The sequence below is a fragment of the Nannospalax galili genome, unplaced genomic scaffold (assembly GCF_000622305.1).
Source record: "Nannospalax galili isolate Female #2095 unplaced genomic scaffold, S.galili_v1.0 scaffold83, whole genome shotgun sequence".
Taxonomy (NCBI): Eukaryota; Metazoa; Chordata; class Mammalia; order Rodentia; family Spalacidae; genus Nannospalax; species Nannospalax galili.
Genome location: NW_008352659.1, coordinates 3,501,833 through 3,529,131, shown reverse-complemented (window position 1 = coordinate 3,529,131; position 27,299 = coordinate 3,501,833). Strand labels below are relative to the sequence as shown.

The 27,299-nt window shown below is 47.2% G+C and overlaps 1 protein-coding gene across 23 annotated transcripts in view; it reads right to left on the bottom strand.

Annotated features, from left to right (window-relative positions):
- Kcnma1 (potassium calcium-activated channel subfamily M alpha 1) overlaps positions 1 to 17,452 on the bottom strand; it is a 788,086-nt gene extending 770,634 nt beyond the window's left edge. For all 23 annotated transcript variants that reach the window (XM_008849872.2, XM_008849855.2, XM_029554470.1 and 20 more), the window contains exon 1: positions 16,914 to 17,452. In XM_008849872.2, the coding sequence (XP_008848094.1) occupies positions 16,914 to 17,297 (384 nt within the window). In that variant the 5' untranslated portion in view covers positions 17,298 to 17,452. The remainder of the gene's footprint in view (positions 1 to 16,913) is intronic.
- Between the last annotated feature and the right edge of the window lie 9,847 nt (positions 17,453 to 27,299).

The window sequence follows — 27,299 nt, the reverse complement described above, 5'->3', positions numbered from 1 at the left end:
GGAGATGGAAGGTAGGAAAGGAAGCAACAGGCCATGCAAGGCCATGCAAAGCCACTCCCACCTTCTGCTGCATCTGGACTTTCCAGAACCATGCCATGTTTCCACCAGGTCTCCCAGCAACAGGGATGTTGCTCAGGCCTGGGGCGATCTGCAGCCACAGCCAATAGCTGCAGGAGAGTGACAGGCCACTGCTCAGCCTGTAAGCTACCCAGCGCCTCAGGGCTGAGGAGAGTCAACCCTGTTTTCCATGCCTCAACCTCCTTACCCAGCCCAGTCTAAAGAGACCTGGCCACAGCTTGCCGGCTCTGCCCTGACTACGCAGTCTGAAAAGGGACCCGCCATGGCCTAGACAAGGAAAGTCTGGCCTCTGATGGCCACTTCACACACACACACACACACACACACACAGGATGCTCTGATGACACCTGGGGACAGCAGGGCCTGTGGGTGGCAGCTGAAAATAGCACAGCTGGCAACAGAGATGTGTCTTCTAACTCCTCCGGGTCCTGTTACTCGTCAGCCATGGGCCGCAGGGACACACCTGGCTGGTGTGTGGACATGGGGCCTCCTCAAAGTCTTGTGCTTAGAACAAGCAGCAGCCAAAGAGGCCTCCTAGACCATATCAGGAACACAGCGGGCAGAAGGCATGGAATCAGGCCAATGGGAAGCTGGGCTTAGAGGGCAGGCTCCAACAGGCCCTTCCAACCATTTCTCTTTGACCAATTCTGTTTCCTTCCCGTTTTCTGAATCCCAAGTTCTAGGTGTTCCTCTTACTCATTTTGACAGTAACTATTACCAAATAGTACACTGTGTTTCTAATTTCTTCTGTGACTGTATTATACTAACACAGCTAGGCACTTTGCACAGACCTGCGTATGAATGTTCAGGCTGTGCACTGTACAACTCCAGAGGGCACCACTCATGACTACAATGTGAATGGGACTCCTGCAAACATACAATGTGGCCACTGGCATTGCCAGAAAGGAAATGTCGTACATGACCCAAAATTCCCAGGAAAAAGACAGCCATGTTCCTAAGGATTTGCTGACTGACCAATCTGTCTCCTCCTACTTCCAAATGTTCTGTCCACGGGGCCTGAAACACCCAAGGCCCTGACACCCAACCATCTAGAAAGAGATTCATATTGAGATATGAGAGATAATGCATTTCCAGGCCAGGGAAGTACAGAGATATTGAGCCTTCCAAAGCGAGGGGAGATCATACCCACTGAGCTGTTTCTTTGCCACCTTATGAGACTATATAGGCATCCTCTGGCCAGCCACATCATTTCAACATGCCAGGGAACTCAGATCCATGTATTTCCCATCCAGCATTAACACAGAGTTTGAGAGAGAGGCAGGTAGCGCATGGGGACAGTTAATAGACACCACTCCAGACCAGGATCCACAGCTCATGGCCTAGACCTGGCTGGTGAATGTGTAGTTTTTCTGCTTTTCCATGCTTTTCTGTTCATGTGCACATGTAGAGACACATCTATACTCAAGGACACCACCCTCACAGCTTGTGTATGAGTATGTGTGTGTGCATGTGTGTGTACAGGTGTTTGCCTGTGAGTGGACATGTGAAAGTCAGAGGTCAACATCAGTGTCATCCTCAACCACCTCTCCAGCTTTTTTTTATGTGTATGTGAGTGTTTTGCCTGCATGTACATAAGTGCACTTGGGTCATATAATGCCCATGGAGGCCAGAAAAGGGCATCAGATCCCCTGGAACTGGAGTTAAGGAAGGGTGTTAGCCACCATGTGGGTGCTGGATTGAGCCTAGGCCCTCTGCAAGAGCAGCCAAGGTTCCTAACCACTGAGCCTTCTCTACAGCCCCTCCAACTTAATTTTTTGAAACAGAGTCTTCCACAGACCTGGAGCTCACTGCTTTGGCACACACCAAACCCTGAAACTATACAGCCAGCAACCTGTGCAACTGTATACAGCACAGCTGCCTGTCAGGTGGTAGAGAAAACGGAGGCTCCCATTTTCCAGTAAGAAGAACCAGAACTCAGAGAGAACTAGCCAACATTCTGGGTCCATTTCTAAGCTGGTACTGTGGAATTCTCTGCACTTATCCAAGGGCACCCTATCTCATCCAGAAAGAGAATTTGGGTCTCAATATACTCTTTGCTATTGTATGATTAGTTAGTTGGCTTTGGGGTTTTTATATATGGCTTTAATTATATTGAGGTATGTTGGCCCTCCAGAACCCACAGCTTCGTGCATACTAGGCAAGCACCCTACCAACTGAGCCACAGCCCCTGACACTCGGCATACTCGTTATAGTTTTATGTTGTCAGTTTCCCTCACCTTGTAAGAAGGAGGAGCTGAGCAAAGTCAACATACCACAACAGACACTAGGGTCTGGGGTACAGAAGTCATGTGCATGGACACCATGTGGGCCCCTCTGGGTCCAGATCCAGCCCTACCTCACACTAATTTGTGGCCCCAGGCCTAATCCATAAAGTAAGGGTGATATAGTACTGTCCATGTACTATCCGGCTCAAGGACCTTATACTTGCATGTAAAATGCTTAGCACTCACCAACACCAGTAAACACTCAAAGCTTGCTATCAAAAAAGAAGAAAAATGGGTTCTATTTCTTATGTTTATTTTCTAATCTGTAAAACTTTATAAAATTATTTTAAATGTCTGTATCAAAAGATTATTTTGAGAATCAACTAACCTAATCACCATAAGGAACTTTCAACAATACTTATACCTAGCTGACTCACAAATTTGTTACTGCTTTTTCCCTCTAAGAGTGAGTAATTCCAACTCACATAGAAAGACCTCCCAGATCAAAAGAAGCCATACATCTGGAGATAAACTCAAGACCTAAGAGGGAAGAGGAAAGAGTGCTAGAGAATGTTCAAGAACCAATTGCTGGGCTCTACAGAAAATGACAGGCAGGATGTACGTGTCGATGGAGGGTCTTATTCTAAATGAATTTTTCAGGCTAGGGAAGTAACATCACAGCAGAGTGCTTCCTAGCATGCACAAGCCCTAGGCTCATCCACAGCACTGCAATATATTATATATATATATATATATGACCATATGTTACAAATACATATGTGTGTGTGTGTGTGAGAGAGAGAGAGAGAGAGAGAGAGAGAGAAGCTGTAGATAAACAGGTAGTGGGGAGAAAGAACAGCAACATCTCGCTTGCTGGTTTCTGTTTTCACCATTAAAATCATTTTCAAGCCCTGCCTGGCATTTAAGTAGCATCACCCCTGGAGATGGCTGTGTTGGTTTCATTACAGTGTGTGTTCACAGGGCACAAATAGAAACCTTAGCCGTTTCATTAGTTTCCATGCAACTCAGGAGAGATTTGCATGATAGCATTTGAGCCGCTGACTTAAAGGGATCAATTAAAAAATGTGGTGCTTACATAGCCTATCAGTGGAAAATGAAAAGGTTCCCAGTTTGAAGGAAAAAAAAAAAAAAGCCCTGTCATGTCTGCCTCATGACCATAAGCCAAGTATTGCATTCTGCAATCTCAATCTCTACTGTCTGTTTATTCTGTTAGAGATACTTAGAGAGTGCTTGCACACCCCCTCCAAAGGGTCAAGCTTCGATGCAGGAGGAGCTAAGTGCAGGTTTAAGGGGTTTTACTTTCCTTTTGTGTTTGTTTGGTTTATATTGTTTCTGTTTGTTTGTTTTGGTCTGGGCTGCATGATCACTGATTCACTTAATAACCAACCCCCAAAGGTTACTTGGTACTCTGTGGATCTGTAAACTGTTAACATCATTTATCTGTGACAAGTTAAAATTTAATACGTGGCCCTGGTAACATAATCAAATGGATATTATGTAACCTGAGGGAGCTGTTCCAGTAAGTTCTGATGTGCTTGCTGCTTACAGTTGGGGAAAATTTTGTTTCAGAGAGCACTCAGTGTTTGGGGATCACCCCTGCCGACACATGCTCCTTTGACACCAAGGCTGAACCTTACTTACCCTGCTTTTAGAAGCCAGAATGCTCCATGGAACAGAACTGAGATGAATAGTCAGGCTGGGGCTGCCTTTAGGGATAAGCTGAGGGAAAGCTTCAAAGAGAGTTGACTTGCATGGCCTTCTCTTTAATCAGACACTGCCAACCTATCATCCTGGCCTATTTATAGTCTATAATCTAAGATGACTTCGACCTTTCCCCACACCAAAAATCAAAATAAAGCGTCAGTAGTTATGCGGCTATGCCATTAGAAGTAATAACAGAGTCACAAAAACCTACTTCTGAAACTTTTTCTAAATGACAGGATTGATGGTATTTCCAATGTCCTCTGATTGGAATCTTTTAAAGATTTTTATTTGTAACAAAGTATATGTGTGTATGTGTGTATGTCTGTATGTGGGTATGTGAATATGAGTTCAGGTGCCTTCTGAAGCCAGGGGTGTTGGATCCCCTGGAGCTGGAGTTACAAAGGCAGTTGGGAGCCACCTTACTTGGGTGCTAGGAACCAAACTTGCTCCTCTGTAAGAGCAGAACATGTTCTTAACTGCTGTGCCATCTCTCCAGCTCCCCCCCCCTATATGTTTTACAACAGTTATATTGCTTTGTTTTTTCATTTCTTTTTTTCGGTGATGACTTCCGATGGTTCATCTGTAGATCAGTCATTAGTGGAAAATGCTTGATCACCAGTGTTATTTCAGTGGACTTGTTTGAAAAATTCAAGAGGGAGTAAGTTTTGGTAGATCAGAGCTGGTTTCCTTTGTAGACTGGTACAAGGTACATCATAAACAGCACTATCCTGATAATAGCACAGAACCCTCAGAAACAATAAGAATCAATGACTACACACATATTCCATAATAATAGTCACAGTAAAAGTAATCTTCCTAAGCCAACCATTTTAGGAAGCAAAGGAATTCTGATACACCCATGAGGTTTAAATTACTGTTTACTGTGGTATGAGAGGAAAGGACAATGAATACAGATTTCATTTAGGAAAAAGAGAGGTGGGAAAAGTACATAAAAAAGGAAAGAAGAGAGATAAGAAAGGGGGATGAGTTTGACCTAAAAGCCCAATATAATGAGGAACGTATGTAAAATGTAGTCAAGTAACCCATAAGAACAGGAGGTCCTAGACAAGAAGAGTTTACAAACAAGGAAATACGGAATTTCTCTAAGCCTGTAAAAGGAAAATGAAAATAAAAACATAGAAGGAAGGGAACTGTCTGTGTGTGAGAGACTTTTTTTTCCTTTTTAAAAGATGGATGGATGGGTGGGTGGGTGGATGGATGGATGGATAGACAGACAAATGGTTGTTTGGATATTTTTTCATTGCTGGGGATCACACTGAGGGCCTCTGCACGTTAGGCAAGTATTTTGGCACTGAATTACATCCCCAATCCCTGGTTTTTGTTTTGTTCTGTTCTGTTTTGTTTTTATGAGTGTTTTGCCTGCATGTATGTAAGTGCACCAGTGCCACACAATGCCCACAGAGGCCAGAAGAGGGCATAGGATCCCCTGTACTGGCATTTCAGATGGTTGTTAGCCACCATGTGGGTGCTAGGAACTGAACCCAGGTTCTCTTGCGAGTAGCCAGTGCTTTTAACTGTTCAATCATCTCTCTCCAGCCCTACCTGGCTTTTGTTTGTTTTGAGAAAAGGTCTTTTAGCCCAGGTTAGCCTTGAACTTGAGATCTTCTTGACTTAGCCTACCTAGTGCTGGGATTACAGGTATGTACCTCCATACCTACTTTTTTTTAAGTTATTGTTAATTGTGTAATTGTGGTCAAATACACACAACTTAAAAGTCTACCATCCTAATTGTTTTATAGGATACAGTACAAAAGTGGTAAATATACTCATATTGTTGTGCAACCACCTCCAGAGTATTCTCATCTAGCAGTACTGAAATTCTATGCCCATTAAATGAGTCTAATCACCCACCAAGATGGACCACCAGTATGCTTTCTGTTTCTGCGAGTTTGGTTATTCTAGGTGCTTCCCTGGGGTGGAATTCAACCTCTTGTGTCTGGGTTACATCACTAAGTTCAACATTCTCAAGATCATCTTTGTTGTGCCATGTGCGGAAATGCCACCCCCTGCCCGCCCCAGCTGATCATCAGTCCAGTGTGTGGGCATGCTATAGAGTTTCTCCCTTCATCTTCTGATGGATACTGGCTGGCTTCCACACAGTGTTCTCAACATGAGCACACATATACCAATCAAGTCTTTTTCTTAAGTTTTTGAATATATAACTAGAAGTAAAAAAAATTTGGATCATATAATCCAAAATTTTGAATTTTTATAAAAAATCTAGCTTCCAAGGGTTCTGATTTCTCTACACCCACAGCAACACTTATGATCTTTCTGGATTTTTTTTATAGTAGTCACCTAGTAGGTATGAAGTGTCCTTTTTTAAAAATGTCTCTGCCTAGCCTACATTTTCTACAATGAGCATACAGTACACTCAGGATTAAGGACAAAAATGTAAAACACTGAAGTGGAAAAATAAATCTTGTGAGGAAAATAGGTTGCAAATGAATGTAAGAAATGGATTTCTTTTTTAAGAGCAAGGCAAACCGTTGAGTTCTCTTGTGGGCTTAGTTAGAAACATCATTCCTGTATTCCTTAAGAATCCATCACCTGATAGTGTGTAGCTGCCACAAGCCACAGAAGAAGTGGCCATAATTCATGGCTGTTCACACAATTCCTCTGGGCACTGAGAAGGAAGTGCTCCCAGCTGCACAGAGGAAAAAAAAAGGAGATCCGAGCTGCCACAAGCCACAGAAGAAGTGGCCATAATTCATGGCTGTTCACACAGTTCCTCTGGGCACTGAGAAGGAAGTGCTCCCAGCTGCACAGAGGAAAAAAAGGAGATCTGCTGCTGGCCAATGTTGATCACCCAAATCCCCAGCAGCTGGGTGTGCCTTTCCATCTTCCCAATCTCCTCCAGTCCTTGGGACCCTCATCTCACTAGATGCCATTTTTCCCCCTGCCAGAGCCACAAACGATCTCAAAACCTCAGGAAAGACTAATACCGACGAAGCAGTGTCTGGAGAAACAGCTGAGGGATCTCTCAGGAGCACTTGCTACTCTTCCAGTTTGGTTACCAGCACCCACATTGAGCAGTTCACAACCACCTGTAACTTCAGCTTCAGGGGATCCAATGCCCTCTTCTCAAGTCCTGGGGAAACCCCACGCACAGACATAGGCATACACATAATTAACAATAAAATAAATCTTTTTTAAAAAATTGGTGCAGTACTTGTTCCCCAAAGAGGAGCACTGTTCTCCCACTCTCAACAACAGCACAAAGACAACCCCACAAAGCTCAGGACTCCTAATATCATCAGGGCCACATGGGCCAGGAAATTGACAGAACATCTACAAAAGCTTAAGTGCTCCCAAGGTGAAATCATGGTGCTCATTGATTTTTCTATGTTGCTCCATTCCTTGGAGGTTTAATGGACTTTTTCAAATAAGACCTAGGTGAAGGGGCTGGAAACAAAATCTGCCAGTTGTGCATTTATCCAGCCTCCCAGAGAAGTACCATTGTCCCTAGTAAGGCTGTCACTGTCTCCCTCTACATACCACACTCCCTCCTCCTCCTCCTGCATGTTTATGGTTTCTTTCTTTGTTCCAGGGGACCCAATGCCCTCTTCTGGCCTCTGTGGGAATTGCACACACACAGGTGTACTTACATACATGGGGGCAAAACTCTCCTGCACATAAAAATAAATAAATAAATAAAAATTATAACTCTTATATAAAAGACAATATGGCTGGTGGGATGAAGAGCTGGCTCATCAGTTACGAGTGCATGCTGCTCTTCCAGGGAATGAGTTCAATTCCCAGCAACTGGTGGTTTACAACCACCTATAACTTCAGCTCCAGGGGATCTAATTCCCTCTTCTGGTTTCTGTGGATACACACATATGTGGCATACATTGAAACAGATACATACATATAAATAAAAATCAAAAAATAAATCTTTTAAATAGTGATAATGAAAAATATATTATAGCTCCAAATATGAGAAGGTACTAAACAACATTTACTTCAGGTCACAAATATGTATCTCTCTCTCCTTCTGACACAGGGTCTCACTATGGAGCCATCTGGAACTCATGATCCTCCTGCCTCGGCCTCCTGAGTACTGAGATTACAAGCATGTGCTGAGATTACAAGCATGCACCACCGACACACAGCTTTACGTTTGAAGTTTTCCTTTAAAGCAATCCCCTACTCTTTAAATTAAACTTTGATCACAGGAGAATTGTGTTGTGCTACTCACTTCTTCCCCCAAATGGAAGCATCACTTTATATTGTGCTTTCTAAAAACCAGAATTAAATGGTAACAGGTTCCTCAGCAGCTCAAGAGCCAGTAAGGAAGAGGGAAGCAAAGGAAACAGCCAAGTGAGGGGCGGAAGAGAAGAAGGTAATAGAGGCTTTCCTGTGGTCACACTCATGCTCAGAGTCCCCAAGAAAACCAGAAATGGAAGTCAGTGAGACAGCATGAAGGGAGAAAGGATGAGCTGTGTGCGCACCACTGCCAGCACTCGGCAAGCAGAGACATGAGGATGGTGAGTTCAAAGCCCAACCTGGGCCACATGGTGAGACAGTGTCTCAAAAGAGAAAACACACTCACAGACATACACACACTAATAATAAAGTTGGAAGAAGGCTAGGAACGTAGCTCAATGGTAGAGCACTTGCCTAGCATGCCTGAGGCCCTTGGTTCTGTCCCCAGTGCTACAAAATAAAATAGAATAAATAAAATAATAGAAAGTAAATTAGATGTTTTAAATAATTTCAGCTGTGGCCATGTACGGAAGCATTAGTCATAGAGGTAATGAGATCGTACAGGAAGATGATTCCCAGGCTCGGCTTGACGATGTTAAGTATATCCATTCTGGCCCTGGAGTGCCAATTACATTTCCAAATTGGCAATTAGACATAATGTCCCAAAGACAATTACCAAATAATGCCAAACACAATGCAAATTCCATCTGAAAGCAGCCATTTTTATGAAACTGTCCTTCCATCCCTCACCTAGCTCAGCCCCCTCATATAAAACAGCCCCACATAGACCAAATCTCTGTCACCCAATGTCAACACCTCAGCACGGAACGAATAATTCAAATCTAGAGTGACTCAAGCATAATTCTGTCACTAAATCAAGCCCATGTCTTTCACCCAGAGCTTACCCAAAAACTTCTCGAACAAATGATACCAAAAAGCAGAGAGATAGTAAAGTGCTTGCCACACAGACATAAAGACCTGAGTTTGATCCCCAGCACCCATGTAAAAAGCTGGGTTTGGTTGTGTGTACTTGTTAGGAAGTAGAGGCAGACTCACGGAGGCCAGCCAGCCTAGACTACTTGGCAAGTTCCAGACCAGTGAGAGACAATACCTCAAAAAACAAGGTAGACAAAGACTGAAGAATGACACCAAAATTGTCCTACGACCTCACACGGGCACATACGAATGCACCTGCACACAAATACGCACACATACACATAGAGCAAAAATACTTATTTTTCACCCACCGTTATCTCACTACCCCTCAGCTCCCCACGTCTGTGTTTCTGTTTAGGTGACTCAGTTCCTGCCCTCAAGGAGTCCGCAGGCAACTCAGGGTCACAGGTGTCCACACCTCAGGCGAAGGGGCCTGATTTTATCTCAGCTCACCCATATCAGGTCTGAGGCCAACTGGGCAGGAGGACGGAACCAATCTTCATTATTTTTTTCCCCTGGTGCCCAGCTCAGTTTCTGGTACACAGTATGCATTGAATGGGCTATTTAAAAAAAAAAAAAAAGGCAAAACCAATAGCCCTAATAATCTTCAGGCTATCTGAGGACCCCCAGGTGCAGGCCCTTATGCTAAGCCCTTCTTCACTGTGGCTGGTGAAGGCGCTCATAAATAAAGCTTCCTACTGGCTCTCTGACAACAGAACAACAGAAAAGTCGTATCTCAAGGAAAAAGTCCCTGACAGGAGCTGAGGAAAAAAAACCTTTTGCTGCTGAGAAAAGGGAGTCCAATCTGCTGGGATTCTTGAAAGGTACAAGGACAGATGGCCCAGCCTAAGGCTACATGTCACAGCCCCCATCACTCCCCTGTCAGATACCCTCCCTCCATTTGGTAAGGCCCACCCAGATCCCTGTGGAAAACCAGCCTGGTGGTTCTGTTGACTTCAACCATTCCAGAGGAAGTGGTCACAGTTGGCTTCCTAGACCATTCCCACACCATGAAGCCCTGGCTGAAGCCTTAATTTTGCAAGCCGGTAGTTTGGCCAAGTTGCCACCCTGGGCTTTGGAAAGCCGCACCCCTGGTGGGGTGACCAACTGGCAAGGGGGAGAGCCCACACACTGACTAGCAACTGGCAGTCCACACACCCTGTAAACTGTAGAACACCACTCTGACTACCACCAGCCAACCCCAAAGCACAGTGCCTATGAGTTCTTTAGGAGAGGGTATCCCAACAGTCAGCATCCAGCCTAGCAGCAGATTCCCCCAAAACATCCAAGCTGTTCTCTCCCCCTGGCTGCCCAGCACCAGCAAACCTTCTTCTTGCTGTCCATTCTGGCCCCTAAGAGAACTGGGAATTTCCTTATTCCTTGATAGGCCCATCTTCAGGGATGTGTTGCCTAGAGACTGAGGACTGGGCCAGACCCTTGCTACTCACTCACAAAGGGCTCAGTATAGCAACAGCAGTGCCTGCCTACTGCACCCGAGGCCTTCTCAATCTGACTACATTCCAACAGCCCTCCAGGTGATTCATGTGCCTTTGCAGACAGAGATCTGAGCCCAACTGGACATTGCTTGGACCTTCTATCCACAAAGCTAGGCCACCTGCCTATAAGGGTAGAACTCTGAGTCTCCTTTTCACTGTGCCCAAGGCCAGTAGAACATCCACTGAAGGGGCATTTGAAGAGGGAGATACTGTAATCTCTCCTGTCATGCACAGAAATGGAATTTCGGAGGTTTTGTGAGAGATTTGACTTTGCCTGATCCTCAGAGATGTCTCCACACATCTCAGAGTTCTCCACAGGGCCCCAGAGCTGTGGGGTCATTACATAAACATAACCCTTTCCCAGGTACTAAAAAGGAGTCCCCCAGGATCTCTATAACTCTGATGTCCTGAGAAGGTGGTGTTGTCTGTGTGATTCACAGATCAGCACGGCCACCGCCACTGAGAGCCAGGGCACCTATGTTACCCACTTTGGGAAAGAGGCCCTGGCATTGTAATGCAATGCCAAACTGACTGCTTCAGCACCAGCAGAGGGGAAGGGAGGGAGTCAACACCAGCTCTTATTCCCTGCTGCAAGGCACCCAGTGAATATCCTAGTCAAAAGACAGCAGCAAAGCAAAGAGAGGGGCCGCTTGCCTTGGACTCCCTTCTTGCCAGGCCAAATAGCATGGTAGCCCTTCTTTTTGTCCCGAAGCAGGACCAATCCTGTGCTTGTAAAAATTTGTGGGTCTCAGGCTGGAGAGGTGGCCCAGGGGTTAGAGCACTGCCTGCTCATGCAGAGGACCCGGGTTCGACTCCCAGCACCCACATAATAGCTAACAACCGTCTGTAACGCCAGCACCAGAGGATCCGATACCCTCTTCTGATCTTCATGTGCACTTACACGTATGCAGCCAATGCATCATACACATGAAAATTTTTTTTAAAAAAATAATAAAAAGTGGGGCTGGAGAGATGGCTCAGCGGTTAAGAGCACTGACTGCTCTTGCAGAGGACCTGGGTTCAATTCCCAGCACTCACATGGTGGCTACGAACCGTCCTTAACTCCAGTTCCAGGGGAATCCAAGGCCCTCTTCTGACCTCCGCAGCACTGCACAACACTGGTGCACTCACATACATGCAGGTAATATACTCATACACATAAAATAAAAATAAATAAAATATTTTTTAGATAATAATAATTTAAAGTTTATGGGTCTCAGTGTCTTCCTGGGACACTATATAAAAGGGTTAGTCAAAGTACCTACCCCATAGACTGTGCTTGATTAGTACTTTCAATCTGAAGACGAGGAAACTGAGGTACATGGCACCAAGGTGCCTGCCAAGGTCACAGGCATTTGGTCACTGCATAGAAGAACAGACACCCAGGGAAGACTGCTCAGAGCAAGGGCAAGCTCCCCACCAGTAAGACTTCTCCAAGCCTGGGAGATGCTCTGAGGGGCAATTCAGCCATGCTCTCGCTACCAATTTCTCCCAAGGTAACTTCAAGGGCAAGGCCAAAGACATGCTTTGAGAAACCCTGATCTAGAGGCTGCCAAGGAAAAGCCCATCTGTGTACACAGCACCCTGGCCCGGGACACTGCTACATCACTGGGGGTATAGGTCGGAGAGCTCTGGACTTGGAATAAGGGATAACAAAGATGGAATTTGTCCCTCTTCAAGGGCATGTTGCTGGACAGCTACATCCACCAGCTGAATGTCTCAGTGTTTCCCTTCTGACAGCCCTAAAGCTCTGGGACACCTAGATCATCAGTGCCTACCCACCCACAACACCCCCATCATCAACACGTCAATCACACTCCCAGGGCATATTCTGTAGAGTCTTCCTTGGCTACCCTGTCCCAACCATCCTACTTTGCAGCAACCAAAAGCCAGAAGCCCCAATCTCAGTGTGACTTTGGACAGATTATTTGAGTCATGTTGTCAGGGTCTAGAGGCTCTTTTTGGCTCCAAAATTCTATCTCTTCTAGTCTATGCCCTTTGCAGCCACTGTTCAATGAATCAGAGAAAACAGTTCCACACTCGGCAAAGCTGTGGTAGCTCCCACTTCTAAGAGGTTGCTAAGTACTGGATATTTGTTGGGTGCTACATACCCGGTATCCCCATTCCTTATAAGAATCCTACAACGTGTCATTAGGTACCTCCGGCAGATAAGGAAATCAAAGCTTGATCTAACTGCCAGAAAAAGATATCCTCCTGAATATGAGATCCACCATTTATCTTGGGTCTGTGGGCTACAGAATCTGGAATATACTAAAAGGTCCAGTTCCATTAAAAAAAAAAAAAAAAAAAAAAACATACAAAATGCCAGCAATGACACTGAGGTGTCTGCACAAGGACGGCTCAGCTCCCCCATGACTGAGAGCTGAGGACTCTACCCAAGCCACCCCAAATGATCTGTTCACAAAGGAGTCTGTGAAGGTCATTGCTGCTGCTGAGCTCGGAGTCGAGAGGAGACTAGGCGCTTGGGCCAATCTAGAATCTAAAGTTCCAGGGTGCTGAAGCCGCAGTCCTGACTGAATGCACCAGGCCAGACCCTGGGTAATTACCAGGCCGTAATGGGATCTGATATTTATATTAGTCACAAGCCTGACAGAGAAAATGTGTTGTTTTCTCAGACACAGCCATGGAGACAACACCTCAATAATTCATGACATGCAGACCATGCTTGATCAAGCTCAAGCTTCTACGTGAGAATGAGAACAGCGGTGAGTCTGCGCCTGGCCACACACAGACCCATTGACAAGTGGTCTCAGTTTCCCTAGACATTTAAAGAGAAGTGGACTGTATGCTAGAAGAGGAACAGGAGAGGAAACAAAGACATATAAGTGCTCAGAGGCTGAATTCCAAAAAGAATCGGGAGAACTATAAAACACACTGAGCCCAAAGCCTTCCCACAGTGCCCTGCTTCCTTCCATCTTGTGGGATCCCAGACCAGGGAGGGAATCAGAACTCACAGGTTCCAACCCTCATATTCACAGCCAATGCAAAACAAGGAAAGCAGAGACGTGAAAGGCCTTATTCAGGTTGCCAGGTAGCTCCCCTGTTCACTGCACTCCAGGTCTGGATTGGACCTCAAAATGTCACAGCCAAGTGACCAGCACATACTGATGAAATCTAGTGGGGCAGAGCAATTCTGTAAAGAAGTCTAGAGCAGAACACAGTACTGGAAAGACTTATGCCCAAGTTCCAAACCAGGGTGGGAGGTGGTGAGTTTCTTTGGTTTGGATTGGTTTGGTTTACTTTTGGGTATTGCTATGTTGGCTAAACTGGCCTTGAATTCACTATGTAGCACAGGCTGGCCTCAAACTCCTGATCTTCCTGCCTCTATCCCCCAAACACTGAGCTTATAAGGATGTGCTACCACACCCAGGGTAAGTTTTCTTTTATTTCCTCTAGAAGTCAACACTCCACTTTCTAAAATGATCATTGGCTATATGCTATTTTGGAGGCCAAAGGTACAAATGAGCAAGGCCCCACAATGCATATCTCAGCCTTGGGTTGTTTTGATCAAAAGTGATGATACAGCCCCAAAGACCCAAATGCATAGGATTCCTACCTCTGGCTGATGCTGAAACAGCATCTTCCCCGGGATTCCGGCTACTCTCTAAATAAACCACACTTTGTCCAGAGGGTGGGCAAATCCGCCTGAAGGTGAATAGATCTCTGTACAAAGGCAGCTGAGGTTTGCTTGGGAAGATTAGTGCTACAATCATTACCCTCAACTTGAGTCAAATTCTTTCGTCTGAACCAAGTCTTGACACAACTACCAAATACTTGGAAAGCAAAAAGAAAAGGAACAAGTAACATGATTACAGAAAGAATGCAGAGCTCAAAGGGGAGGAAGAAAAGCTTATGAAAGGCCTAACTTACCATTATTGAATACAGTGAGTTGGCTACACACAGTTTAACTGAACAAATCAAGAGGCAGGTATGAGATTCTGGGTATGATTTAAAAAGAACTCATGATATCAAAAATAGCTTGATGTCAATTTATAGTGGCCTTCCATCTTTCCAATCAACCACAATTACCTCTCATTTTAAGGCTGATTCTTTAATAGAAACTTTCAACTATGTCCACTTAGCTGGTCTTGGAGCTTAAAAAAAAAATAGCCAACTGTGTATGGATTGTTTTTTCAAATTATCATTGCCAAAAACCCATTTTCTCGAGAAAACTGGCTAAAATTATGCTGGTCATTATTTAGGAAAGAGACTCCATGCACAAACTGTCTGAGGACAGATGGGTACTGTCTTAGGGCTGTGTACCACCTAGAATAAAAAGATTCTACAACTGTGTTTAAAACCTCAGAATCACAAAACCACCACATCTTATTTTGACTCATTGAAAAAAAAAAAAAAGTTTTCATTATAATCAAAATTGCCCACTTCCTGAAAAACAGGAGGTAGTTAAAAAGCCAACCCAAACCATTTCCATTTAGAAAGCTCTCTTTCTCCTAAGGACAGTTGAAGAATCTCAGTAAGGGGGGGGGGGTCCCAGGACTGGAGCCTGAGGCTGAGGAGAGTGGGTGAATCATATTCCATGAGCAAGTTAAGAGGCTGAGGAGGCAGAGGGCATCTCCAGGAATGTAAGAACTTGACTTAATCTGAAGGCGTTTCTGGAAGGTGAGAGAGACTTCTCCTCCTTGACAAGGAAAGAGGAACCTCCCCCATCAAGAAGGTAACTCCAAACAAAGCCAGCCACCCACCAACTGAAGCTTCCAGAGCAAAGAGGGAAAAGAAGGATGGTTTCTCTTTTTCTCCCTTATTCCAACACACCAATATTTTCCAAAACACGAATGTGCTGCCACAAAACACAGCTGAGCTCCCGCACCTATGGTGATGCATAATTACTGACACAGAGTGCTGCTGATGCCCTTGGGTTCTACAGTCATCCTCTTCCCCAACTCATGCCTAATTCTTTCCTTTAAACACTGCTTAACTGCTACAAGTTGCTGTTGCCCTGTGAAGTTTGAGGGGGTCTCATAATAAACTTTACTAGGAAAGGTGTAAACATTTAAGGATCAAGATAGTGTCTACCTTCCAAAATTCCTCTAGGTAACTCCTCCCCCTAAAAATGTGGGTGCCGTGAAGTCCCTTGCACGAGAAGTACTCAAAAAGTAGGCACCTAGCTCCCTCTTTTCCCCTAGTTCTTTCTTTTTCAATTCTGCAGTTCTGTCTCGAACACTGCCCACCCCTGGTCCCCCACCTCCAGCCAGTGCTCGGTGGTGGGCAGGGACACTTCTGAGGGATATGACCACAGCCCAAGAATCAGCCTAGCAACCATACTTCTAAGATGTGGATCCTGGTACTGGTGGGCGTCTGCGCTAGGAATAGACAGCTTAAGGCGACTTCCAGCTACCTCAAGCGCCAGGAAGGGGCCTAGGCGGACTCAGGCAGGCGGCCCTCCAGCTACAGCTTGGCACCGCCTGCAGCATTTCTGGGGACCCAAAGTGGGTGGCCTAAGAGGGGAGTGCAGAGGCGGCAAAAGAACTTGGGGTAGAGGAATGTTCTCCAAAGAAAATGCAAAGGATGGAGTGGGAGGTGACATCAGACTTGCAACCTTACAACATTCAGAAAGTGGCAAATCGTGGGTTGCCCCCAATTCTGGGATGGGTCTCTCCAACTTTCTCTTGCTCCCCATGTCCCCCACTTTCTCGGGCCACGTTTCTACCCGAGATTCTCAAATGCAAAAGATTTTTCTCCCGTGCCCAAAGGACCGTCCCTTCTTTGGAACCCCACGAACTCATCTCTTAACGTGTTCATGAAGTATGAACACGTTATGCCTCCGCTAGCCCACCGCCAGGAGCCCAAACCCAGCAGGTGAGCAGTGGCGGGGCACGCACCCAGGGTCTGCCAGCTACCTCTGTCCCCGCGAGGTTGGTTCTCCTCACTCCGCACCACGGCACACGAGAGGTGCGTGTCCCCCCTACCCGGGCCGGCCGTGGCCACCAACAACCCTACAATAAACAGGGAGACAAGATCCAGCGTCCCAGAGCGCACCGGTTGCGGGCAACTCAACCCCAGGCGCGCTGCCCCAATCCAAGGGTGCAGGGAGAGCGGAGCGAAGGGCAGGCGGAGGGGGGACAAGGCAGGCAGGGATGACCGAGGGGGACACGACGCGGAGAGGAGCGCAGAGGTGGGCTGCAGGGGACGCCGAGAAGCAGCCGGGCTGGCGCAGGGGGTGGACGCCCGGGGCGCGTGTTACCTTGGTCTTGCCCCCGCAGTGGCAGCAAACGGTCCACAGGTACTTGAGCGTCCGCCACAGCAAGATGATAAAGAGGCCCCCGAAGAAAGTCACCATAGAGGAGGCCAGGAAAGCCCACCACATGCGTTGGCCCCGGCTGTCGCACGGCACCTCCATGGTCACCGGGATGATGAGCGCATCCATCTTGGGCTCGTGGACCGAGGACGAGGAGGAAGAGGAGGAGGAGGAAGAAGAAGAAGAGGAGGAGGAAGAGGAGGAGGAGGACGCGTCTAGGCTGAGATGGTTCGCGTGGATATTGCTACTCATTCTAAGACCGCTGCCTCCGCCGCCGCCGCCGCCGCCGCCGCCGCTGCTGCCGCCGCCGCCGCCGCCACCGTTTGCCATAGCTAGCAACGGGCGGCCGGCGCAGGGGCTCGGGGGAGCTCCTCCCGCCGCCAGCGCCACCCGGAACACCCATCAACAGCCATGTTGCTGCTACTGCCGCCGCGGAGCGGGGAGGGGGGCGGGGAGGCGCCTGGGCTCGGGGCGCTGTGCGCGACCTGGCGGGGTGCGCCGAGATATATACAGCCAAGCGCCGCCGCCCGCCCTCCCCCGGGCCGGCGGGCCACCCGGGGGTGGGGGAGGGGATGGCACGCACCGGCGGCTCCCCCTCCCCGGCCCGGGCCCGCGCCCGGGGTCTGCGCCGCCCCGGGCTCCGCACGCGCGATCCCGGGTGCCCTCGGCGCCGCGCCACCCGGCGTGCGCCACGCGTGTGAGCTGCAACCCCGGCCAGGGGTCCCCCGCCCGTCCACGCTCTCAGCTGATGAGGCGACAGCGCGTTAGGATCGCACAATCCGCGCCCTCCCGCCCGGGCGTGCCCGCATCGGCCCTCCTCCTCCTTCTCCTCCTCCTCCCGGGGTTGCGGTCGGCTCAGGGATCGCCGCCTCCTGTGCTCGCGGGGCCGCGGCAGGTTCGCTGTGGCGGGCTGCCCAGCCCCCGCCGCCCGCTAGCCCATGCTCGGCGGGACACCCTCGGGTCGCGTCTCCGCGACCCCCAGCCTCCTCCGCCTCCGCTCGCTTCTCCCTCCTCGCCTCCTCCTGCTCCTCCTCGTCCCCGTCCTCGCCTCCCGAGCCTCTCCGGCGCGCGCCCCGCGCTCCCCGCAGCCGCCAGCAGTAGCAGCTGCAGCAACTGGAGCGGGCGCGGGCTCAAGCTGCCCGAAGCGGGAGGGGAGGAGGCTCACGGCGTTGGCTCGCCGGGGCTTGGGGCCGAGTAGGGGTGGCAGGCCCCTTGGAGGTGGCAGGGCACGCGCCCCCCACCCTCCAAGTCGCAGGGTATAGCGCCCCCCCCCCAGCCCAGGTGCAACACCTGGCACGTTTCTCCAATGCGCTGCGCCCGGTACCAGGCACAGTAGGGGACCCAAGGGGGAAAACACTGGACGCCCAGGGTAGACCGGTTTTTCCCCAAGGAGCCCACCAATGGAGAAGGGAGGAGTGGACAGCTGTCAAGTCCACGGGCGGAGTGCCCCCAAGACTCTCAAGTTTGGTGAATGAGAAAGACCCTAGCCCAAGATAGGTACACCTGCTATGCTGACTCTTAGTTCGCTTTTCGATTTCCTAGGTGCCCGAGTGCCTTCCCGCGCGTGATTAAAGGACAGGGCCATCTGGAAGGCTATTGGTGGACTATGGCCTTTGACAGCAGCAGGCTCTCTCTCTCTCTCTCTCTCTCTCTCTCTCTCTCTCTCTCTCTAATTAAACAACAAATGATGGCGACCTGGCTGGTTGGGTCACTCTCTCTACTCTCTGACTATCCTGTGAGGAGGAGGACGACTGGACGACGTACACTCTTCTCTGCATTGGGGCTTGCCTTTTTACGTTTAGGGTCTTCCTGCCTCTCCCCTTTAAGAGGAAAGAGTCCAGGTTTGTTTAGCAGTCCTTATGCCCCACCACCACGGGCGTCCCTTCTTGGATGCACTCAGAAACTTGCTCCCTCTGGACACTTCTTCCTCCAGCTACCAGCTGGACCACAACTTTTTCCAGTGCTAATTAAAACAAAGATGATCACTCTCCCCTCATTGCCCACAGTGATTTCCCCTAAGTTTCCAGCTCATTAGTTTAAGCCTAATTGGAATTCTCAGGTTCCTTTCAGGCTCTTCCTGTGGTAAGTTGAGCATCCTTAACTGCATACATAGGCTGTCTCTGCCTGAATTAGAAGTCAGCCATGTCCTGGCCTTAGGATGCACAGGAGGACTGGGGTGAGGAAGCCAAGCCTGGCAGACACTGAAGATGTTTGAAGCTACCATTGGTTGATTCAGAATATATTCCTTGGGTCTGGTAGACACATCCATTAGTAAAAGAGTTATGGCCAAAGTCAAAGAGAAAAAATTGGAGTGAGGTAAAAGTTCCTGAGTATGTGGTACTCAAACCCAGAGTAAAAGACAGCTGAATGGGGCAAAGTGACTCAGCTGGTAAAGACACATGCCTCCAAGCCTGACCACCTGAGTTCAATCCCTGGAACTCACATGGTTGAAGGAGAGAACTGACTCCTGTAAGTTTTCCTCTGACTTCATGTGCATGCTGTGGCATACACATGTGCTCATACACACACAAACAAGAATATTTTTATCTCAAAAAAGGAGAGACTGCTTCAGTCTCCCCTTTGCCATCCAGTGGTAGTTCTAGCCTCATCCTATGAACTGAGCAGCCGCTGCCACATTATTCCAGTGCATGCAAAGGTCCTGGGTCTTTCCCAACCACTGGGGCTGTTGGCTTAGAAGGGCTGGGAAGAGATGCAAGGTGACTGTGACACTGGGGTTCCTTTATTTATTAGCCTTCTAAATAGCTGAGTTCTCTACCTTTGTGCTTTAGCATATGCCAAGAGAATTAATGACTTTCCTTAAGTCAAATCCAAGATTTGACACTTAAAAATAAAGCACCCATAAGTGTAACGCAGCAAAGATAGGACCCTATCTCCCCTGTGGGTAAGGAAACCTTCAGGATGGAGTCCCACACCAGCAAAATCGAACTTCTACAACTAACAGTCCCCTCTAGGGGCTTCCTAGAAAACCCTTACAGCCTTGATTCCCCTGAAACATGAGTCTTGGGGTTATTTACAAGAGGGTGCTGGTCACTGTGCCCTCTGTCTTCTCCAGTGCCAAGTCTTCAGGTGTGTTCCTCGTCATCTCAGCATCCTTCCAGTGGAAACTAGAAGGTCCATGAGACACCCAACATCTCTTTCTGCTCTCTGGTGGACCCCAGTGTGGCACTTTGACCATCTCCAGTGTTATCCAAAACCTGAGCTTACTCAGGATCCATCAGAGTAAAGTCAATGTCTTTTCATTCCTGCTCTCATGACTTCCCTGAATGGTCTGACTGAAAGCCTAAAATGAGAGTGCCAGTGAGCACCGGAAACACGCATCACCTTTGCCCAGCTCTCTGCATCTACTGGCGTTCTGCATACCACCTGGCTTTCTCCATTTAGGAAAAGGCTCTTCCTAGACTGGATCGAACCTCACACTAGACCAGAACCTTAGGTATCGAGTATTCTCAGAGTTCCTCATTTGTAAAACTGGAAAACAAAAGAGATCCTAGGTTAGGGAAATGGCTCAGTGGGCAAAGTGCTTGCTGCACAAGCATGAGGACCTAAATTCAGATCCCCAGCTCCCACATAAAATCCAGGCATGGTGGCATGCATCTGTAATCCCAGAACTGGTGGTATGCCAGAGAGTGAAAGATTTATCGTCCTCTTTTTTTTTTTTTTTTTTTTTTTTTTTTTAAAAAAAAAAAAAAAAAAAAAAAAAAAAAAAGATGAGCTTCAGACTCACTGAAGAGACCCTGTCTCAAAAATAAGGTGGAGAAGTGACTGAGGAAATCATCCAACATCACCCTCTGGCCTCCATATATGCCTTCAGGGGCAAGCGTACTGGCACACCCAGGTACACACATATACATACACACCACCAAATTGGACAAACTCAGACCAGGTCTTCTGACCCCCCCCCCCATAGTGTTCATGCACTATACTCTGCAGGAAGAGGTGTGATTAGGACCTCGTCTCCACTTAGGATGAGGACAGCAGTAGGATCATGTGGTGACCCCTGGGCTCTGTTTAGCCTTTACTGTGTCCCACAGAGGACCTCACTGACAACTAGGCTATGAACATGCTCCAGAGAGGCAGAATCCCTCCAGCCTGCCTGACTTCAATCACCCACATTCGTCCATTGTCTAGCCACTCCCTGGATGGCCTGGGAAAAGGGAAGGTACAGAAGCACATACAAATAGCCCCAGAGCATCTTTACCTACTATGGGTGAGTCTACCAGCTGGGAATTGAGTACCATTATGCAAGAACTAAAAGCCAAACAAAAGTAGAAACTTTACTGGGTTCTAAAAACAATAGGGGTCATTTACTTGTCTGTAATACATTGAAGTTTCCCAGGCCCTTTAGCAAATGCACATGTTGTCTAGGTCACTTTCAAAGCAAACCAGGGGTTTCAAGTATTCTCTCCTGGACAATCCCAAAGGGCTTAAAAGAAACAAATAAAACTAAGTGGGTAAACACACAAACTAAAAAAGAGTGAATAAAGCCAAGAAGAGCATGAAAAGTTCTTTATCTAGATGTTGGCTGAGCATCACAGTTATTGTGTACTGGATTTTTTTCTCCAGCCTGGACCCAGATCCCCAGTACTCAGACATAAATCATGATTCTGCTGGAAGGCCAGGTGAGGCCTCTCTAAGTGATATAGTGCCCTCTGGTGGTATTTTCTGGTACATGACTATGTGATGACTTCCAAAACAGGTTGATTCAAAAGTGCTTTAGAGATGTGAAAATTACACGGAGGAAAATAAAATGTAGCCACAGGAGTTGGAGGCGTGGTCAAAGGAAACTAAATTACTACAATTAACAATATATGATATACCTGAGTAGACTTTCAGTGTTCTCACCACAAATATAAGAGTATGAGGGAATACATGTGTTAGCACACCCCACAACACACACATATTTCAAAATACCATGCTCTGCACTCGTCATATAATCCTTGTCCTTTAAAAAAATTAAAAGTGAGCTGGAGAGATGGCTCAGTGGTTAAGAGTACTGGCTGCTCTTGCAGCCAGTTCTGGGTTCTGTTCTCAGTACCCACATGGCAGCTAACAACTGTTCTAGTGGATGTGCAGCCCTCTTCTGATCTCTGAGAGCACTACATGACACGGGTGCACTAACATACATTCAGGCAATACATGCATACATATGAAATAAAAATAATAAAAAAATATTTTTTAAAAGATACAAGCTGGGGCTGGAGAAATGGCTCAGCACATACACATAAAATAAAATAATTATAAATAAAATATATTTTTTTAAAGATACAAGCGCCAGGCGTGGTGGCGCATGCCTGTAGTCCCAGCACTTGGGAGGCAGAGGCAGGCGGATCTCTGTGAGTTCAAGGCCAGCCTGGTCTCCATAGTGAGTTCCAGGCCAGCTGGGGCTCCAGGGAGACCCTGCTTCAAAAAGATTAAAAAAAAAAAAAAATACAAGCTTACAAGCATATACTCTTGGCTGCCCAAGATGAGCACTGTGGCTGGCTCATGGGTGGGAGAGCCAACAGGAGCCATGCCCTGGCTACAAGGTCACCTTCTATTTCTATTCTACCTCCATCCTGCAGGACTGGCAGCAAACAGCTCTGTACATCTCTACCTCCCTGTCATCTCTGTGAACACTGTCACTTAACCAGAATACCAGTGCTGCTGGCCTTGCCTCTAGAAGGCTCCAGACCTAGAGAGTCCACTGTGTGCCATGGTAGCAAGAGAAAGACAGCATCTCTACAGGGTTCCACATATGTTCCAGGCGTCCAGACCAAAACATTTTCTACCCTTTTCTTCTGGGGTTTCTGATGCAATCTCTGCAGAAGCTCTTGCTCAAGATCTTGTGGGGGGCTGCTACCACTCAACTTCTTTTCTTGAGTAACTAAGAACGTTGTGATAAAAGGGACCATGAAGATTACTCGGGGGACTTACTCCTGCCCTTCCAAGGAGCTTTTGAAACATTTTCAGAAAGAAACAATGCTGGGACCGTCTTTCCTGCTTGTCAACCGTCTTGGCAATAAAAAGTCAAGAAGTCAGGTATCCCAGTTCGGGAATGTGCATTTTGCATTTTCTTTTGTAGTAATGATGTCTGAGGTACTGGGGAGATGCTGCATGAGTACCTGAATGCCTGAATACGGATCTCCGTACAGAAAAAGCCAAACACCACAGCATTTGCCTGCAATCAGAGACAGAAACAGGAGGATCCCTGAGGCTTTCTGGTCAGTCAGTCTAGGGGAATTCTTGATCTCCAAGTTCAGTGAGAGTAGAGTCCCTGTCTCAAAAATGAATGTGGATCTCTCACCATTTTGTGTGGCTAAATTGAATATTCTATATATGAATGAACCATGCATGAATCACAGGATCTATATTTGAGTGTGGACTTTCCAGCGCAGCTGTAAATGGGGAGGGGGGCACTCTTCTGTAAATAAACTCCCATCCTATGCTCTGTTAGCAAGCCCAATAAACTCGTTAGGATCCCCCGCCCCTAAAAAAGAACAGAGCTAATGGAAACCTTCATTATATTGTCCCACCAAAGTTGACCCCATGTTGGCAAATCTTTTGGTCTTTGATTTCTTACTATTTTCCCTCCTTAAACTTCATACTTATTTTTATGTAACCTGCTCCAAGTTATTTCTGGGAAAATGTGTTAAATTTCCCCTCTTTGGAATAATAAAATAAATAAATAAATAAAGTGAATGAATGTGGAGAGCAATTGGAGAAGACACTAGATGTCAACATCTGAGCAGTACATGCATGTATACATGCACATGCATGTGTACCTGCAAACACACACACACACACACACACACACACACACATATACGCACAAATAATAATAATCGTATCTGAAACAAGACTGACAGCTACCTCCCTGGGAAGTCCATCCCATCCTTGGCTTCACTTGCCAAACCTCCTGTTTCCCCAAAAGGGGTTAAAAATCTAATGGCTCAAATAGATTATAAGCCATGACATTTTATGAGTGCTAAATTTGTGTGGAACCAAGAAACACTGCTTTGCCTATGTTTTGGCAAAGACAAACAAAATCTCAATTTTGCAGTGTCCCAGGAGATGTAGAAGAATGAACCATCCATGAAAAGAATCCACACCAATAAACTGGCCTTTGAGTTCAAGAAGGAAGTTCATTAAATGTGTTTTTGGAAGAGGCTGGCCATGTTTCCACAGATGAACACTGGTGAACATTCCAGAACGTATTAAGCTTGAGGCTAAGATTGCTGCGCATGCACAAGAATCTCTGAGGTAGCCTCACCTTTACCTAGGACCCAAGTGTTTGGGTCAAACACTAAGGGGATTTTCTAGGGCATGTGGCATTGGTTGTCCTATGAATCCAAAAGGACAGCTGAAGGTGGAGGACATGATGCCCAACTGCCTGGCCACTCTTAAAAGTAAAACACAGAGAGGTGTGGACTCCGGCTGTTTCCAGTGCTGAAGCCACTATTATTTAGGGACATCTACAGAGTGCTTCACCAGCTTTTTCTCCCTGGGGACTTCAGATAGGCTCTTCTTTGAACACAGACATTAGATACTTCCAGAAAGACTACTTTCCTTTAGTACTGTGCAGCTACAACAGAAGGGACTTAGAGACAGACGCTGTCTAGCGTGATGTAAACCCTCATTTTAAGAATGGTCTTCATGGATACAGAGGACACTTTGCAACATGGGTTTTCAGTAAGGTGCTATGTTGAATGGAAGATGTGCAAAAGCTTCTTTTTGATCATCTATAAATCTCATTTTCTTCTCTCCTTATCACAAAATTGAAAGCTATAAGTTGAGCAAAGTACACCACACGCTGCTCTAGCAGCCCTGGGAGCTCCCTGACTGATGCATAGTCGTGGGCTTAAAGCTTTTTATATGACTTTCTCTCAGCTGTTTTATCAAGACCTGTCTTGGTGGCACTGTACTCAGATAGATCGGCTGGTATGCATAAGTGGCTTTTTATTTGAAGACATATTCTGTCTAAACTCCAATGGCTCAGATGGGAATTCCAGACCCTCCGTCATTTGGATAGAAACTCAATGCTTCTTAATCAGCTAACCCATTGAGATGACTTTCCATTACATTCAATGGCCCATCATCAAGTGGCCCCCTGAAATGACTTTCTATTAAAGTCACGGGACCATTATTTCACTCCATTTGAGAACCAATCTAAAGACTACAGACTTTATTTGTGTCGCACTGCCCAGAGAGCTCAGTCCTCTCTTTCCTGGGGGGGGGTCCTCCAGGACTGGTGTGATCAGCACTTCCCAGAGCTGAGGCATCAATGGAGAAATGGCATGGGAACACAGTCTGCCCTACCTTTCTGGGGCAGCACAGGCATGGCTGACGGTCCACTGGAGATGTCAGACGCTGTATTTGATGCAAACAGTTCTCAGCTCTGAGGTCACCATTGCCATGCTGGCCAGATCTCCCTGCTGTCCTCTGGAGACACTTCACACTGGTTTTCAGTCAACTTCTTTCATTCACTTAAAAAAGGAAATTCTCCTGGGCGTGGTGGCACATGCCTTTAATCCCAGCATTTGGGAGGCAGGCAGATCTCTGTGAGTTCGAGGCCAGCCTGGTCTACATAGAGCGTTCCAGGTCAGCTGGGCCACAGGGACACCCTTAAAAAAAAAAAAAAAAAAAAAAAAAAAAAAAAAAAGGAAATTCTGTAACACTAACCATACACAGAAGGTAAGTGGATATAAAGTAAAATAGAAATAAATAATGGAAGGCAAGGGTAAAAATTAGCATAATGAATGAAAATAGCTCTTTGATCAGAGCTCAGGCCGGGAGCAGACAGTCATAAACAGCTCAAGGCAAGCACTGTCACACCAACTCCTGGAGATTGAGTTCAGAGAGAATAAATGGGGTGTGGCTTTCTTATTGAATTTCAGGATGAGAGTATGAGATATATTTGTCCTTCAGGCATTGGCTTTTGGGAAACACTGTGTTTTTCTACTCTGTCAAATCCTTACTGGATCCCATGGGGTATCACCCCACTACACAAACGTGGAAAGTAAAGCCCAAACAGGTTAAGCAAGCATCTGGTCCCAACTCACAGAAAGAGCTGGTGCTCAGAGAAAAGTTTTCCCTAAGTCAGTGTACAGCCTCCTCAGTGGTCACACAGGCCACCTCAGTTCTAGTGAGAAAGGCACCGGAGAGAGATTTCTGTCTGATTTGTACTTTTTGAGCTCCATAGTCTCTGTAAAGCCTCTTTGCTCCCATGCCTGAGCCAAAGTTAGAATCCTCTCCTGTGCCCTTTCTGCCCTCTCTAATGCCACCTGGGCAGCAGATGGGCCTGCTGGGGCCTGGGCAGTGAATCCTCCACTCCTTTCTGCTCCCAGCCAGCCTCAGAGATCCTTCCTTCTTGACCTTTCTTTAAAATGCTAATCTGGGTCTTGATGGCTCCTGGGGCCTTTTGCTCTCATGGAGCCCCACTGTGGCTAAGCCCAGCTGTGAGCCTGCACAGGGAACCTCACAAGTCCCCAGGCTGGACGCAGGCCTGAAGGAAGCTCCTTCCCAGGACATATGGGCCTCGGCACACCTGCTGAGACCAGGGACCAAGGAACCCCAGGAAAAACCTCCACTGGGTTTTAAAGTCAGGGGTTGCAGCTGGCAGCCCAGCTTCTGGCTTCTCCCTGGAACTGGGTCAGTCATGCAGCACCATGAAGAACCTGTGTGGATGGGTCCTGGGGTGGTGGGTGAACCAGAATCTTTTCCAGGCGGGGGAGGTTGGTGAGGAAAAGGGAGAATGCAAGGTTGGGCCGACGACAACTTGGGAGAACAGAAAAGAGAAGGAACAGAAGTGAAAAGTGAGAAGAGTAAGACATAGAGAGACTAGAGAGAGCCAAGAAACAGAGGAGACGGGTAAGCCCTGGGCACTGGTTTCCCTAGCAAAGCACAGCCAGGGATGGCTGTAAGAAAATGGGCTTCATAGTCTCCACAGAAAGAAAGTGTATGCAGTAAAAAACACAGGATCCTGGCTGGAGGGATGGCTCAGCCGTTAAAAGCACTGACTGCTCTTTCAGCGGACCCAGATTCGATCCCCAGCACCACACTGCAGCTAAAAACCATCTGCAACCCACCCCTGTTCCAGGGATTCTGACGCCCCCTTCTGACTCTGCAACACAGGTGCACCCACCTACATGCAGGTATTACACTCATACATATAAAATAATAAATAAAATTCACTTTTAAAAAACAGGATCTATTCTGGGCAGGATCTCTCTGTCTTTCTCTCTCTCTCTCTCTCTCTCTCTCTCTCTCTCTCTCTCTCCCCTTTTCCCATGCCTGAGAAATAGCATATCTGTGCAGCACACACCGGGCAGCGCC